Source organism: Dromaius novaehollandiae, chromosome 1 (assembly GCF_036370855.1).
Source record: "Dromaius novaehollandiae isolate bDroNov1 chromosome 1, bDroNov1.hap1, whole genome shotgun sequence".
Lineage (NCBI taxonomy): Eukaryota > Metazoa > Chordata > Aves > Casuariiformes > Dromaiidae > Dromaius > Dromaius novaehollandiae.
In genome coordinates this window covers 197,378,923-197,395,983 of record NC_088098.1, presented here as the reverse complement: position 1 = coordinate 197,395,983, position 17,061 = coordinate 197,378,923, and the positions used below count along the sequence as shown (strand labels likewise).

Sequence of the window (17,061 nt, the reverse complement as noted above, 5' to 3'; positions counted from 1 at the left end):
CTAGCATGGCCAGCTTTTATTTCATATTGAACTAATGCTATCCCTTGCTATTGTCAGTAACTCCCAGACAGGAATTTAAACCAAGAGCAACTTACTTCCCACATTCTAACATTAAATCAAAAACCATGGGTTTTTTTTGTCAAATCAAGAGTATTACATGAACGTGAAGTGACTTCTCCAGGTTTAATGTGATTGAAACTAATGCCAGAGAAATTAAATGTGTAGGGCCCTCTGTGGACAGAACTCTCACTGCTTATGTTTATTTATTAAAATGAAAGTAAGAAGTGATCTGAGGAAATCTCTAAGTAAGGCACATTCAATCAAGTTATACAGCAAAAGCAATGTACAGTCTATGGAAGCTAATGAGAAAGACATTGTAAGATACCACAGAGTTTGTGATCATGGCAGTTCCTATAATGTTATATATTTGGAATACACTAGTGTTCAGGACAGAATAAGTCTTTGATGAAACAGCCTAAAATCTTCAGTATATGTTTGGTGAAAGGTCGAGTTATTCAAGCCTGAAATCCAGCGTGCTCTGTCTGACCACAGAGCACAGTAGAGCAGCAATGCAAGACTGGCACTTTACTTCACAGCAGGGTTAACACAATGCCCAGTTACCTGTCCGCCTGTCCAATTCATATCAATTGGCACGGCAAATCTGCCTACGCCCTGGCAGAATGAAACATCAACTGACTGCTCACACATCACAAGAGCCAGTGGACCACATCTACATCCTGTCACCTCCCATCTGTTCTTGCCCTGTGATTAATCTCAAAGACACATGCAAGGCACCTTGGCTGCAAATAGTATTCAGAGCATGTCCAGCAGTTGAAATGTTTCCTTTCTTTTTCAGACTTCTTTCAATGTCTTTATTCTACATCTTGGTTTCTTTAATGAAACAATGGAAAATGGCTCTTTAATTCTCCTTTTTAGCTGGAGCAATCAGTGCTGGATTTGATGGGATAGTTTGGGAACACTCAGCCAAGTCACACTCAAAATAACATACTGGAATGAAAATAGTGGCCAGCTCCTTAGAACTTTATCTAATTCTTGGATATCTGAAGGGAAAAAAAGGAGGGGAACACCTCAAAATAAAAGTTTCCCAACAACTAGATAAACTCTTACACACCTGTTTGCAATGCCTATTCATGGTAAGAGACAAGAGCATGCACTGAGAGAGATAGATTACACTCAGAGATAAATTACGCTGAGCAGCACTTGAACATAAGCATCACCAAATGCACTGCTTGCTGGTTGCTGAAGGGCTGAGATGTTCCACAGCTGGCAGGAGGGAACCAGACCTTTGAGGGAGGATGAGGCCTTTCCCCAGAAAACAGACTCAAAACAAAGCATCCCAAATGCATCCAAAGTATCCGTTTTAGACAGCTGCCTCAAGAAGGAAAGGAACAGGCATACTCCTAGCTTGAAGGCCACACAGCAGCTCTCTGTCAACAAGAAATAGCAGTCACTTATGCCTCTGACCTGTGCAATAGCATAATCTGAGCAATTCGTTGCCTGCATGCCCTCATTCCCGCTGATCCCAACGCCGACATGAGCCGTCTGGATCATTCCCACGTCATTGGCACCATCCCCAATGGCGAGTGTTATGGCATTGACATGTTTCTTGACCATGTCTACGATTTCAGACTTCTGTAAAGGAGACACTCTGGAAAGGAGAAAGAAATGTGTCATTTTCTCGTGTGCTGAGTTACATATGGGCCTTTTCCACAAGGACAGCTGTAATCTAGATTTAGAAATATTAAAAGGGCAGTTACTGGAAAGTTTCTTTTTTCCACAACTAAGCTTCCAAACCTGTGCCAAACCATTTCAGAAAGAAAGCAGCTTTAAAAAAAAAAAAAAACACATTTTCATAAAGTATGAGCAAATAATGATAAAAGAGAAGATCAAATAGTTGTGAAAGGTTTCAAGTTTCCCCTCCTGCCCTATGCACTTTGTCATACACCAGTGATATTATATGCAGAACACGGGAAAATGGAGTATCCTCTTCAACCACAACAATTTACAGATTAAGGATGCAGGCTTCCCTGTCTGCTGTTACCACACATCTCCATCCAGAAGGAGGAAGACCACTAACAGGTTCAGAGAATAATTCAGTTTGAGGCATTCCTGATTTTCAGTGTCTCGACAAAAAATGTTGTAGACTTGCCTTCTTCCCTCCTTAGGTTTAATTCCTGTCTTGCAACCCCATCTTTCCACCCTCACACCAGCCTGGGATCATGTGTCCAGTTGGGATCAGAAGCAACACACCCTCTCCCTCATCTCCTATTCTCATCACAGGCTGGTGTAATGTCACCGACTTCAGTGATATTACTCGATTCCCATAGAAAAACAAAGACTATGACACCATAACATCTAAATACTTACCAGTTTTTTTTGGTAGTTACTTTAACCTGATCTTTCTCTCATTTTACACCAGCTGCAGTTTGACATAAATTCATGACATTCAATAGAGTTACAGTGGTCTAATCCAAGGAGAAGTGAAAAAATACTCAGGACTAGGTAACCAAATTGGATAAGACACCCAAAATGCCTTTTATTCATGAAAAAGGTGGATCGGGTTACCAAATCACATGAGGTATTCTGGAAATACCCACAAGTAGATTAAATATTTCCATTCTAAGCCCATCTGTACAAACAACTTTAATTCCTTTCTCCATCAATTTTAGTCAAAGCTCCAAATTATTTTATATTCCCTTAAATAAAGCTTTAGACAAAACTTTTCCACATCTCAAGTCAGCTACATACACTCAACAAAAAAAAACAAAACCCACACATGTAACTGATATCCAAAAGCTTTACTGTTAAAATAGGGAGAAGGTTGAGAGGGGAGGAAGGGGGAGAAATGGAGGGTTTTTTACATGACATTTTTTCAGAGTCCACATCCTGTGGGAGCAACTTTCACAGCCTTTTAATACACCTGGCCAGATTATTGCTGATCAAAAAATAGCAGGGCTATCTTGCTTAGCCTTTTACTTTATGGCCGTGATCTTGTTCATGCTGACCACCTCTTAAGACCAGAAATGAGAAATAGTTAGGGAAAAAAGGTTCCTAAGAAGAAATTGCTGGGCTCAAAATTCACATGTAAACTAAAAAAATCCTAGCAGCTGTCCTGTTCCTAAAAGTTGAAAACAGAGGAAAAAGTTGAGTAGGCCATAAAATTTACTTAATACCGTTGGATAGATTTATTAAGCACTCAACTGCCTGGCAATGAAAACAGCACTTTGCACTGTAGGGGCCATTCGTATTACCAACGCAAAAAGCCAGCATACTAACCAACCCATTGTGCACGAAAGGTGTCAGTTGATAATTATAAATCAGCTCTAAATAGTCTGCAAATTCTATCCTCTCTCTCATACCTGCAAGTGTGTATGTGTATACAAATATATACACACACATATATATCTATATACGCATACATATGTGCACACACACCCCACACATACGCTAACTTCACATAACAAAATACTCAGTAATGGAGTAGGGAATCAACAGGGACTTCTAAGGTAAGATACAAACTTGAGAGAGACTTGGAGCTTCTTCTGGTGGGATGGGACCCACAAGTGGGCAGCCCCCTGTTACCATGCCCCAGGGGCCCCTCCAGCACACAGGGCCACAAACCCTTTGCAGCACACCTCAGGCAGTGTTTTCCTGGCAGCTGAACACCACGTAGACCTGCTGAATTCCTCCTCAAACAAAACAATCTCTCAAAAGTCCAGACTTGTCAAACCAATCTGATGTCATAATTCAAACAGAAATTCCTGAAATAATACAAAACGTACACAAAGTACGCTTTTACTGCCCTGGCCAGATAAAGCTGTCAACAAATAACACCCACAGCTGAAGCCTAATGTCTTTACATCCCTAATCGAAAAGACCAAAGAAATCACAGAAAAACTAGATATATGCTTTAAACACTAAATTTTTGTGCATTTGATCTAATAAGATGAAACTCAAAATAAGATTTCAGCACAAAGTGTTACTTCATTATAGATAATTATTATAAATGGAAGTTTTATAGCAAGCGTCCTCTTCCTTCCCCTCCTCCCTTCCATGAAGCTCATCCTCAAATTCCGGAGAACACATTTTGCTGCACACAGTACATTAGCTGGAAAGCTTGCAACTTGAGATGGCTACTGGTTTCCTGAGGGGTTTTACAGAACTCCCCCTCCCCACCCCAGCTTCCAAACCTCTTCAACTCCTTGTAATCTACTTGGTACCAATACACTGCACTAGATGACATTAATCCCCTTAGCAAGCTGATCAGAGCCGTGGTTCATTTTCACACATTTGATAGGCTGTCTACATGAATAACGGGAAGATTACAGCACAGGACACTATTAACCTGAAGCTTCCCCCAGGTGATATCTTGGAAGGGGAGGAGGAATAGCCAAATTCACAAAGATGCTTGGACAAATGAGCAGTTCAAAGTAAAAAGCACTAGGAAGGAACAAACTACTTTGGAGAAAAATTTTGCAATGACGTGCAAGTATTGGTAATTATCATCTGCTGGAACATCCCTGGCTTTCACTGCAGAGCTCAGTGCAGCAATATCAGGATGTAAGCCTTGCCTTGATAAGCACCCAAATGCAAGCTACAAAGTGAACAAAGTGCCAGTTTCATCAAAAATCTGCCACTTGCTCACGTATTCGTTAACCCAGACTGTGGTGCAGCTTGCAAAGGTTCTTCGAGGACAACTTAAAAGGGCTCACTGGAAACATTTATACATAAATTACCTCTACTTCTGTCTATGCTCAGAAATATTTTTTGAAAACAGAGATGATCAAACTAACCCAGACTGATTCTCTCTTTCAAGCATACTACTGGTTTAAGAAAAAAAAAGTTGGGTTTCAGATACCATCATTACAGTTACAGGATCAAGTCTTAATATTTCTGCTCGAAGTGTTTCCCTAGGAATCTGGATGTAGGCTACTTAAGCTGCAGAGTACCTGGGGTCAGGACTCTGCCTTTAGAAAGCTTTTCGCTTTCACTATTTGGCAGTACAAGATAAATACAATATAAAGCATTCAAGCACAGTGGAGGGGCTGCATAAAGTTCAGTGGCAGCCGTACAGTAGACCTGCTATTTACCCCACTCTGCGAGCCTCTATATGCAGGCACGCTCTTGGGACAGTAAAAACTGATACTGAAAAATGGAAGGATCTCTTCAGTCTCAAACCTGCCCAGTCTCTTGTTCTCACTATCTTCAGACTAATGCAGAAAGCAGTTTCCATTCTGCACAGGACCACCTGTGCCTTGATACCACATTGTCTCCTCTCTAACCGGACGGAAGGGTGGAAGCAACCAAGAAAGGAGACAAAGCACCGAGTCTTGGGTGGAAGCTGGCAGAGAAACGCAGCCCAGAGCCAGAGACCCTCAAAACAACAAGGTACCTAATTGTTATAAAGCAATTTAAATCCATCAGGGAACAGTGTGGCTGTAGGTAGGCTTCAGGTAACACACACTAGTAGATTTTTCTTGTCAGTAAGTGAGCAGTAACACAGCCAGTTTTTACTGAGGATGTTCTAAGTGGCCTCCCATTGACTTCTGCAGATTAGCTCCTAATAGTTTTAAACCTTCAGTTTGCAGTTGCTTCTTCAGTCTGGGAAGAAATGCTCATGGGGAAACACCTTAGCTGATGTTTTGCCTATTCAGAAAAAAAGCTGTGATCAACATTTTGCTGGAAGGCTTGCTGGATTTTTTTTTTTTTTTTTAATATTGCTTTGAAAATAAAATTCAGGCATAGGTGAAGATATTTTCGGTTCAATTTTTTCACCTGAAGGACTTCTAGGACAAACAAAACAATTCACAAATTCATATCAGTTCTGTTACTTTTCACTGCAAAGCTTTCATGGAAAAAAGTGAAGTGGTGACATTTTCAAAACTAAGAATTTGAAATACTTCATTTAGAAACCCATTTCAGTTTTAGATAAAGACTAATAATGCTTTTAAAACCCTTGACAAGAAAAACAACATATATCAAAATATTCACTTTAACCGAACAAAGCAACTCAGTATAGAGCTTTAACTTCAACTTTTAACATATTGCTATGGATTTAAATCAGTCAATTCTTTTACTGCACTTCTTCCAGCGTGGCAAGGCAGTTCTCTCTCTCATTCCCAAACACCACCAAGGTATTTCAGGATGGAGGCAGTCACAAATGTGATGGGAAGGACACAGTCAGCACAACCCATCCTGTGTCACATAGGTCAACTACTCACTCCACAAGATAGTGTTAATGGGATATGTAGTAAGAGTAAAGTTTCTTAATTCTGTCCCTACACACAGCCGTACTTCTTAGACAGCTACAGATGCATACGAAAGCAGTTAATGGGAACTGTAGACAGTACTTCTCATGTAGGCCCTGAAACTACAGCTGCATCACATTGGATCCTTCAAAGTATACAGACGTACGCCATAGATGTGAAATAAAATGCAATATTTCAGGAGATTAGTTTTATTTATGGCATTCAAATCGAAAGGACCCAATAACAATTGGGTCATACTAGGGCAGACCCTATCAAACGTATACAAAAAAAGACTTGAATAAAGAACAAGATAAGCAAATTTTATTGAAGCCCTTTTATCTAAATGATAGCGAGGCAGAGAAAGACTAGGTGATTTATAAGAGATCAGTTTATATCCAGACCATATTACAAGGCATGTGCTCCCTCTGCTTCAAGAGGAGATACTGCCCCATAAGCTCTTACACACCTGAGTGAGGCACAGCGCTATACTGATTCTCAGCACACTCTCCTCTGTTCTCCTTACAAACTTTTTACAAGGAGACTAGAACTTTTCTATTAAAAATACTATACTACTGCTACCCTCAATTCACTGAAATATACTCAAGACATTCTCACCCACACTCTCAAATTTAAAATGTTCATTTGTGAAAAACAGAGGAAGGCAAGAAAGGAAGCTGTTCAGTCTTACAGTCCTCCTGCTACCATGCTGTAGTAGAGATTAAACACAAAGACATTAATGTGTTAACATGAAACATTAATTTGATATTCTGCTTCCTTGAAATGTCTTGTTAATGCAATAAAAATGCTCTCAAGGGCCTAACTGTATTGAAGTGAACATGAACTTACCCTGCTCTATCACAAAACACACCAGTACTTCAAAATGGTGCAAATGACCTCATCTTCAGGAAAGCTAGAATGGACGACAGCTCAAAAAAGCCGAGAGTTATCAATGTTATTGACATTTATGTATATACATTGATCACCCCAAAAAATGACACAAGATAAATGGACGCACCACTAGAAGTGATACTCAGAAAGCAAGGAATGCTACCATGACATGGTATTTAGCTTCTAATTAGACAGTGGTTTCTCCTGACACAACAGGGTGCAAATTTCAGCCATGTGTCATCCAGATAAGTGCTAATCTTGAATTACATTCAAGATCCTCCAATATAACTTGCATAGACGCAATCATACAGTAGTCCACACAGAAGAATAACAAACAGAAGCAACTGAAAACAAACATACATGCATCTTACTGCCTCAATGTGCATTATGCTGAATGCTTTTCGTTTACAAAGTGTTCTGTATCTACTTCACTAGCTGACAGCCAAGATTTCAAAGCAGTGGGCTCTGGTGTAGTACTTAAAACTTTGGAGACAGCACTAAATGAACTGATAGACAGTTTAATGCTCATAAAAAGCACCAAAGGAATTCATCTGAATAAATTTAAGTGCCTCCAATGGAGATATCTCTATCTGCTGTACTCATGGCACACTCCGTATATAGTCAATGGAGAGAAACACGCACTTCAAGTGCAATTCATCTGGCCTACTTTAGACAGGTACTTTAAGCGCACAGTTCATCTCCTTTTACTATGCCTCTTTCTCTCCACCAAGGCGAAGGGGGCTGGGCTGAAGGTAGCTAGTTCACATGAAAACATCTACTACAGACATGTGAAGTAACACAAGATGAAACCAGGTTAACTCAGTGGTAAATATCTTCAAAATAAACAGGTGTGCAAAGGAGGAAATGCTTGTGCACTTGGTTTTTGGGGAGGTGGAGTAGTTACTTCCTTGCTTCACAGGCGCCCAGAGTGGATCAAACTGATATAAAACATCCTCCTTCCTACTCCTCCTTCTATTGCAATTCTCAGTTCTTGACAGTGCTCCCAGCTCTTACCAGTTCTTTTCCACAGTATTTTCCAGAGCCCATCGCCTCTTAGCACAGAGGACTAGAAATCTCACCAAACCCCAACTGGCTGCTGTAAAAATAACCTCAGCCTCAACACCCTTGGTCATTCCAGATACAACCTCTCTTCTCTGTACTTTGCCCATTTTTTTCCTGAGCAAACCATCCTCTGGAGTATACATAGGCCTATTTAGCTCACCACGTCAACTGCAATATTATTTTTTAAGCATTAAAAACTTTCATATTCCATTTCATTTATTAGGAGTCTCATTTCATCTTTGTATAACTACAAAAATCTTCCTTCAGTTTTTCAGCCTGGCTGACTTGTTGGTCACATACTTGGTTTTTTGAACAGCACACATTATCTCTGTAAATTCCAGATTAGCCAGGACAGTTTGTTTGATGCTTAGCATGGCTCTTTAAAACAAAATACATGCACACACCCCTATGGGTATATTCATGTAACAGTTGGCAGCTCTTTTTAATTTAACAGTTCCCAAAATAGTTCCTTCTACTTCACTTCAGGTGTAATAGAAATGTCTTCTTAATATGAAGCTCTCTTAACAGTTATAAAACCACTGAATTATACCCAGTCTTTTGGAGAGGAAGAACCCAGATTCATTTAGTACCTTTTTATCATAAAAACAATGATTTTTTTTCAATTACATGCATTCCCCTATTGTGTCATTACAGTATCTATCATTTGCTTTCCAATATCTCTGCAAATTCTTTTGTCGTTCACAGTTGCCACTGAAATGATCTCCACAGGGCAAGGACTATGAAATAATCTCTTTATAGGCTGAATTAAGTGTATTAAGCAGTGTGATACAACACAGCGACACAGTGAACACAGGGTTAAGTTTCAAGTCAGCATGTTCTTCCTCTTTGATATCCCTCCCTGCATATTTCTCTCTTGACTGCCCTTCCTCCAACCTGCTTTACGGGGCAAAGATAAAATGGGAAAACAGTTTGGAAAAGGAATCATTTGGAAAGTGATGAGCTGGCGTAAACACGGTGCTATATAGGAGCCTATTTTTCATATTTAACTATAATGGTTGCTAGTGGCAACAGCTATAATACGTTTTTAAAGTGAAACTACTGTATCAAATTAATTTTGAGCTTCCCTCACCCCAAGCTGATTAAGGCACATTCATTTCCATGCTAATCAGCTTGAGCAGTTTGCATGTAACAGAAATCTGTCATTTTTAATGACAGAGCAAAAAAAAATTCCAGCCTCTAAAATGTACAACTTAGTGTCTTTCTAACCTTGAGCACACGGAGGGGAGGGAGCGTGCATGTCTTGTGGAGCAGAGCTGTTTGTGGAATTTCGTAACACGTGGTGAAATTAGGTGACAGTTGACACCGTGACCATTAATGAGCGCTTTAGCCCATTTAGAGAGGTTCTGCCCTGGGGTGAAGCCAAAGGCTAAATTGGGACAGCCATGATGAACACCTGCCTCTATAACCCGAATAATTCTGTGGTAGCGCCGACCAAATCACACGGGCAGTGTAACCACCTCACCAGCGCTCTGCTCCTCCACCCTACCCATGCCACAGACATACAAAACCCAGCAGCTCCAGACAACATTACTATCGCAAAGTACTACTTTCAGGACCAACCTCAGACCTAAGAAACAGGCAAAAAATACATTGACAGCAAAGGAAAATGAAGGGAGGCGTAGCTAATGGATCCGAAACTGTTTGCTGTTTCAGCAGTGCTGCGAGTATCAGACACAGCCCTATGTCTTTATTCTGAGTTCTAGTAACCTTAGCAGGACCTTTTGCCCCTCTGGGGGGCAGAGGGGAATCTCCTGGAATTTAAAATGAGAACACACATAAATGGTCAATTTGCAACTGCCTATTACTGCTGGAAAATGTACGATCTCTGAATTACATGTTGCAGGAACAGACAGACTGATACAGTCCCAAGCAGGTTAATTTACCCAATAATGATTGTCAGAGGGCCGTACTGCGTACTAGTATATCATGCTGAGGACTCACTACCCAAACTGAAAGTACTGCCTGACCTGTAAATAGTAGGGTTTTCAATCTCAGAATTATCAATATAGCTCAAATATCAGATTGCTGTTGTCTCACTGAAGAAAGGTGAGCCTGAAGTAAAATTCTTTGCCTGACAACACAAAAAACAAACCCAAGGCATTTCTAATGCTACCCTGAAGTTCAGTCTCTCTTTAACAAGAAGAAAATGCTTAAAGTGAAGTCTCCAAAATCCTCAGGCAGTTAGGAGAACTGAACTTCCAGTTTTTAAAGCTCTCAGCCACCACAGAAATTGAGCACGAGGGCATTCACACCAACATTAGAAAAGCCAAGGCCATATTATCTATCCTGGTATAGACAATCAGCGATCTGACTTGGAACTTGGACCAGTTTGGAACTTTTAATAATTCACTAAGACATAAATCTGCCGTCTGTTCAAAGGCAGGTTAGGCATTAGCTTAAAGAAAAGCATGGTGTGTACTCCAAAACACAAGTCGCAATACCAAATATTTACATCAACCTCTAAACCTCAGGCTCAACACAAGCAGCAAGGCTAAGAAAAGGATGAGGGTGGGGAAGGGAAGGAGGAAAAAAAGTACTAATATTCTAGTAGCAAGATCAGAATTATACAGTGTAAATTGATGATTATCTTGAATCTTTGAAATACATAATCTGAGGCAGAGGAGTGCTTTTGTTGTGTTCACTCATCACTTATACTAGAAGCTAACATGACAAAGTTCACACCAAGAAGGTGTAGTAATTGCCTCTCTGCAAAGGCCACTCAGTAGCATTGCCATTTTGCTAGGGCACCTGCACTCCTCTAATATGCTGTCCCAACACACGTATGCACTGGCAAGTGACCACCCTGCCCAGGGGAGAAGCATCACTCTGTCTGGCATGCCAAAGGATGGCACACCACTACTGTGGGGGAATATTTCCAGTATACCGTGGTAATGTTCCTCCAGGCACACTGGACCTGATGCTCCTGGCTCCCAGCCTTCCCTGCTCCATGCCACTGTCCTGCCCTTCCAGACCATTAAAAGTTTACTGCAGTCCCATCTGCTCTGTTACACAACTGACCATCTTTATGTCTTTTCAACATATCCATATCTCAAATGCTTCAGCGTTCATGTTTGACCCAGAAATGCGCTGTGGTTTGTGGAACAAATGGTGATTAATAGCAGCCAGTTCTGTAACAGCAAAATGGAAAAAAACCCCAAAATGATGGTGTGTGTGCATGCGTGTGTGTGTCCGTATGTGAATGCAATGCATACTGGTCCCCCTCCCCTGATTTTCAAGTGCCTTCTAAGTGCGAGACGTATGCTGCAGAGGACAGTGCCTGCAACCGAAGTTATGCATTGCAGGCTATCGCGCAGGGCATGACCACCCAACCTGGTGCAATAGCGTTTGGACAGCTGTCAGGCTGGAGGAGGCAAATGGGGTCCAGTCTCACCCTCGCCACCTTTGGGGAGGAATTCCTCCAGCAAACTGTCCCTAAAACCTTGTCCAGGTGTTTGGCTTTGGAGCCATCTGGAACAGGATCAGGGAACATGCCAACATCACGGGATGGACAGCCACAGCCCAACATCCACGCTTGCGCCTTACCTCTCTTATTTAACAGCGTAGGCATATCCTAAGGTGTTTAACATACAGGTAAAAGTCTAGCAAACCTCAGCTCCCTTTTTTCTTTCCAAACTTGCATTGACTTGAGAATTATGCTTGTAGGTACTTTTGAAAGATCCAAGCAAGCCACCTAGATATTATTACAAATGGATTCTTCAGGGTTTTTGAAAAAGTGCTCTAAAATCAGTTTTCTTCTTGGGCACACAGCTCACACCTCTCAGAACTGCTTCTGTTTTACACACATGACTTAGTTCTAGTCTCATCCATGTTTCTGATCACAGAAGCAGTCATACCAGTAAAGACAGGACAGAGCTCTGGGAATATGATGTTATGGATTGTGATACTATATTTATTAAAAAAAAAAAAAAAAAAAAAAAAAAAACAACATCACACACACACAGTAAAAGAGTATCGTCTTCAAAATGCCTAAGATAATTTCAGACTTTTTGGAAACTATTTCACTTTTGTGTAACTTAAAAGCCATACCAACCTGCCAACATTTGATAATTCTAATACCTGCTTGGGCCAGAAAAAGACATGCCTTGTAACTCTACTAAAAATCATTGGAAAAGAGCTTTCCAGCAGGGACAGTCAAAAAAGCACAAATATTTTGCTTAATAACCCAAACCAGGCCCATAACTTTCCGCCTGTTAGGTTATAAGAGAGCACAGATCTAGGAGCCAAGTTTTCACTCTGTCAAACCTTTGCACCTTTATAAAAAAGATATAAAATGCTGCAGTTCTGGTTTGGTAACATATGTGCCCAAGTTTCACAGAGCATGCTTAGCTAGTGCTAAGCAACAGATGCCAGGCCACATTGTCCCTTCCACCCACCCCTTTTAGTTAAGGAGGGTAAAACAAGACACCCAAATATAGAGGCAGACATAAGGATTTTTAGAACAGGAGAGAGAAAATAATATCATCTTCTAAGGTGAACTGCTGGGCAACTTGGAGGCAGCATAAAGTACAAGCCCATTACTGGGGGCAGAGGAGAGCAGAAGACTATGTCCATTTTTATACCAGATCACTCTAGAAGAGGCGGGCCTCACGCTGTTACAGCGATTTTAAACACTGGACAGCTTCAGGCTGCTAATGCCATAGTAACAGAGAATTTTAGAAAGTCTAAGCTATTGGCACCAATGTAATTTAAAGTATCAGACAGAATTACCTCATTATTGCCAAGGTAACTTAAAACACCCATAAGCCTAGGCTACTAGTGCAAAGAGGTGAATGAGCCAGACCATATGGAACAGCTGACTAAAGATACCATGGAAACTGAAAAAGAGATTGCCAGAAATCTAACTGCATTCAGTGATAGTCTTGCTTGAGCCATGAAGAGTAAGGGTAGAAAACCCACAAGGAAAGAGGCTGAGATGCCCAGTGCTGAAATATTCATGGACTCTACAGCTGGCAGGGAAGGGGCTTTTCCGATTTAGAAAGAATACTCTCCACAAGTGCCAGAGTATATTGATATCTGCCGTTTATAAAATGGCTTTTACAGCAGAACATATTCTTTTTATTTACACAGAAAAACATGCATTTCTGAAATTTATACAAGGTAACACTTGGAAACTTAAGTTCATATAAACCTGTCTACTAAATGGGATCAGACTGAATCAGTTTCTATATTTGAATTTTGTGATGGCATTGAATTTCCAAAGTAAAATGCCCTCAGAAAAATCTCATCACCAAGCAGACCATCATTAATGGAAGTAAAAAGTGAGCTCCATTTTCAAATAGAACATCTCTACATTACAGGCAGCTGGAAAGCTGTTAGGATATGCAGCAAAAGCCCAACCTAAGTCTTTTGACAGTGTGAAAAGTCTTCCAGCGGCTCAGCAGATTTAAAATGCTTTCTACAAGGTCCTGCTAGCCCTGCAAGCTAGTCTACAAGGCACACTAAAATACATACTATCTCAATATAAGCTGTGCCCAAAAGAGCCTAGAGAAGGAAGGAAAAAAGTAGGGGAGAGACATATCAATAGCCAAGAGATTGATCACAAGCTTCCAGAAGTCACATGCTGATTATTTCTGTGATGACAAGTGAATATGGGCATTCACAGCCAGAACTTAACTGTGACAGCCCATTTTCTACCTGCCCAAGAAGCTGGTCATCTCACTGCACTGCCAGTACCTACCTTGAGAGCACCACATTTTCCTAAAACATGTCTTGGAAAGCCACTTCATGTTCCATACATCTGCACAATTCTCTATACCCCTCCACAGCATTTCACTGTTTCTCCAAGTAGAGTTTAAACAGAGTAGCATTGCTAGAAGCTTGCTGGCAGAGATGTGCAATGCACAGTCAAGGGTTACTACTGCAGAATTCCAGGAGGACTCAGGAACTGTAATCTAGGTTGAAAGTGGTCAGAAAACTCAGTTCAGAGATGGAGAAATATTATATGAACAGCTCTCCCATGAGTATACTAGAAAAACAGCAAGATTACAGTCTACAAATAGCCTTACACTCGCACTTGATTATGACTTAAAAATCAAAGCTAACACTTTTGATTAAAAAAATTCTCTAAAAACAGACTGAATGCCAAAAAAAGTAAATTACTAAATCTTCTGGATATAAAAAAAATCCAAACAATTTATATGGAACAGAAAACCTGCTTATTCTCTAAAGGCATTTGGTTATAAGAACACTGTAGATTCCCTGCTGCTTCTTTTTAAGAATACAGATTTTATTCTCATTTACACCCTTCATACCAAGTATAAATGTCACCCCAAACATAAGCCAACACACTGGAGCAGGGCAGAGGGATTAGCCCAAGTGAGAATCCAACTCTTCAAATATATTTTTGAGCCACAAATAACATTGTTCTTTGAATAAAATACAATTTGTAGGAGTAAGGCATAAGGAGTAAGTGATCAATGAATGCTCAGTGTCCAGTTGGTAATGGTCAGAGTATCAAGAGGGTCAATACTGGGGGCCATAGTGCTCTACATCATTAGTGACCTGGATGCTGACAAAAAGCACACCCTCAGCAAGCCTGCAGATGATACTGAACTGTCATCAAGGGGGGCTGGATGACAAGGAATCACAGGGCTTCTATTCAGGACCTTAAGAAATCTGGAGACTGAGCCAAATCTCAAAGTTCACATGGAGAAGAGCAAAGCTCTGCACCTGGGATACAATAGCCCCATGCATTGTGCAGGCTGGGAAATGACTGAGTGGCAACCCTGCTAAAAAGGGCCTGGGGCTTATGGCAGACGTTAGGTTCAATATGAGCCAAGAGTACACTCTCATTCTGACTGAGGCAAATTATGAACTGGGTATATTAAAAGTGTGACCAGTGCATAGACAGAAGTTATTACCCTCTCTCCTCAGCACTGAGGAGACATCTGGAATGCCATAAAGAGGTTTGGACTCCAAGCTGAAAAGCAATGTGGAGAAAATGGAGTTTCAGAGTCCAGCAGAGAGTTACAAAGACATATATATATATAGTGTCTAGAACATATAAGGAGAAGTTGAGTGAACTAGACTTGTGTAGCTGACAGGCAATATAGTGTAAACAGCCTACAACTACATAAAGTGGAGTTACCCTTCAAACTCTCCTCAGTAGTGCCAAACAGTATAAGACACAATGGCCATAGACTGAATTGGCAAGTTCAGGTTGGACGCCAGGGCCATTTTCATGAGGAAAGTGGTGCAGCAATGGAGCAGGTTGCCCAGAGAGCTTGTGGAATCTCTGTCCTTAAGTGTTTTTCATGGCTCAACTCAACTAAGTCATGGCTCATGTGATCTGCTGTGAATGATAATCCTGCCTTGATCAAAAGGTTGGATTAGGCCTCCAGAGATCCCTTCCATCCAATATAGCTGTGATTCTGTGACTGACATCTGAGTTTAGCGAGAAAAAGGAGAAAGTCAGGGTGTTCCAACCGAAGGACTGATTTCATCTCTGAACAGAGTTCCACTGTGGTTCTTGCGCACAAAACTGAGGCCTGGATTTCAAAAAGGTGTGTTTAGTATGCATGCAACTTTTATACCAAGCTGTTTTCCACCATGGGACATAGTATAACTGGCTGCTGTGGTAGAAAAGTCACTGTGGAACCTTGCCTCCTTCCCCCTGCGCATAGTCATCATCCCATGTTATTGGAGCATCTTCCACAGGTGAACAGATTTCTCTCTTCAGCCCTGCTTTTTCCTCCTCCACCAGCACTTCAGATTCTTCTCACTTTATCACCATCCACATTCTTTATCCCAAATATTCCATGGGCACTGAAATTATTTCTGTAACTTTGTGCATTATTTCCTTAGCTTAAGATGTTCCTGCTTTAGCAGTGGGTACATCTAGATAGCAGCATGCATTGGACTTGGCAAGTAAGTTAACATTGTTTTGGGGTAGACCTTATAAAATTTTTTGGTTATTTTTATGCCAGGGACTCTTCAAAAAAAATGCATCTGGTGTAAAAGCCAATCCATCAAAAGAAATAAACAGATCTCTTGAGAAAGCTAGACAGTCAGTGTAGACTCAACAGAAATTGCTCTAATCCAGCAAGTAAGAGTTCCACAGGGCAAAGATTGCTTCCCAAACGGCCAGCTCTGAGACTTGCATTTTTTTAAAGCACTGTCCACATGGCTGTTTTGAAATCTAGCAAAAATTAACATTTTAATCTCACAATTAGTGCATAAAGTCTGATCATAACTCAGTTTTCAGAGGAAACCAGACCTTAAACAAAGTAACATATATTTCTAATTTCTTTCCCTCACCTTTGCTGACAAATACGAAATTGAAAACGAGATCTAATTCTCCTAATTAAAGAAAATTTATTAGGAACAAACAGCAGAACACTTTCAGGAAACTGACCATTAGTCTTGTTTCTACGTAACAGCTGCTGTGAAATGTAAATATACGTATTAAAGAGCTGGAAGCTTCCTAGATGCTGTATCATACATATTTGTGTGAAAAAGAAGAGAAGATACGACCAAAGTAAAGACAGGGATTCTAGGAAAAACAAACCCTTTTCTCAGTTGTGTTGTACCATGAATATCACAGACAGTGCTAACTTGTACTGTCAAACTTCCTAGCCTTTTATATCTGAGCCAAATCTTAATTCCTGTCTATCCCTTCCTGTGTTTGACTTTGTAACGTATCTGTGGCATCTGTGAAAACAGCGTAGACAAGGTTACTATTAGGAAAGCCATAAATACATTTTAAGTAGTTCTTCACCCGATTTAATACCTGGAACAAACAATCACCACGAGCCCCCTCTAAAGCTCACTGAAGTTAAACAGAAATCCTTTCACTGACTTT

At 40.6% G+C, this 17,061-nt stretch overlaps 1 protein-coding gene across 1 annotated transcript in view; it reads right to left on the bottom strand.

Moving 5' to 3' along the window:
• The window catches only part of ATP8A2 (ATPase phospholipid transporting 8A2), a 336,147-nt gene that overhangs the window by 141,938 nt on the left and 177,148 nt on the right, over positions 1-17,061 (bottom strand). The window contains exon 26 of the mRNA XM_064504996.1: positions 1,486-1,669. Coding sequence (XP_064361066.1) covers positions 1,486-1,669 — 184 coding nt within the window. The remainder of the gene's footprint in view (positions 1-1,485; positions 1,670-17,061) is intronic.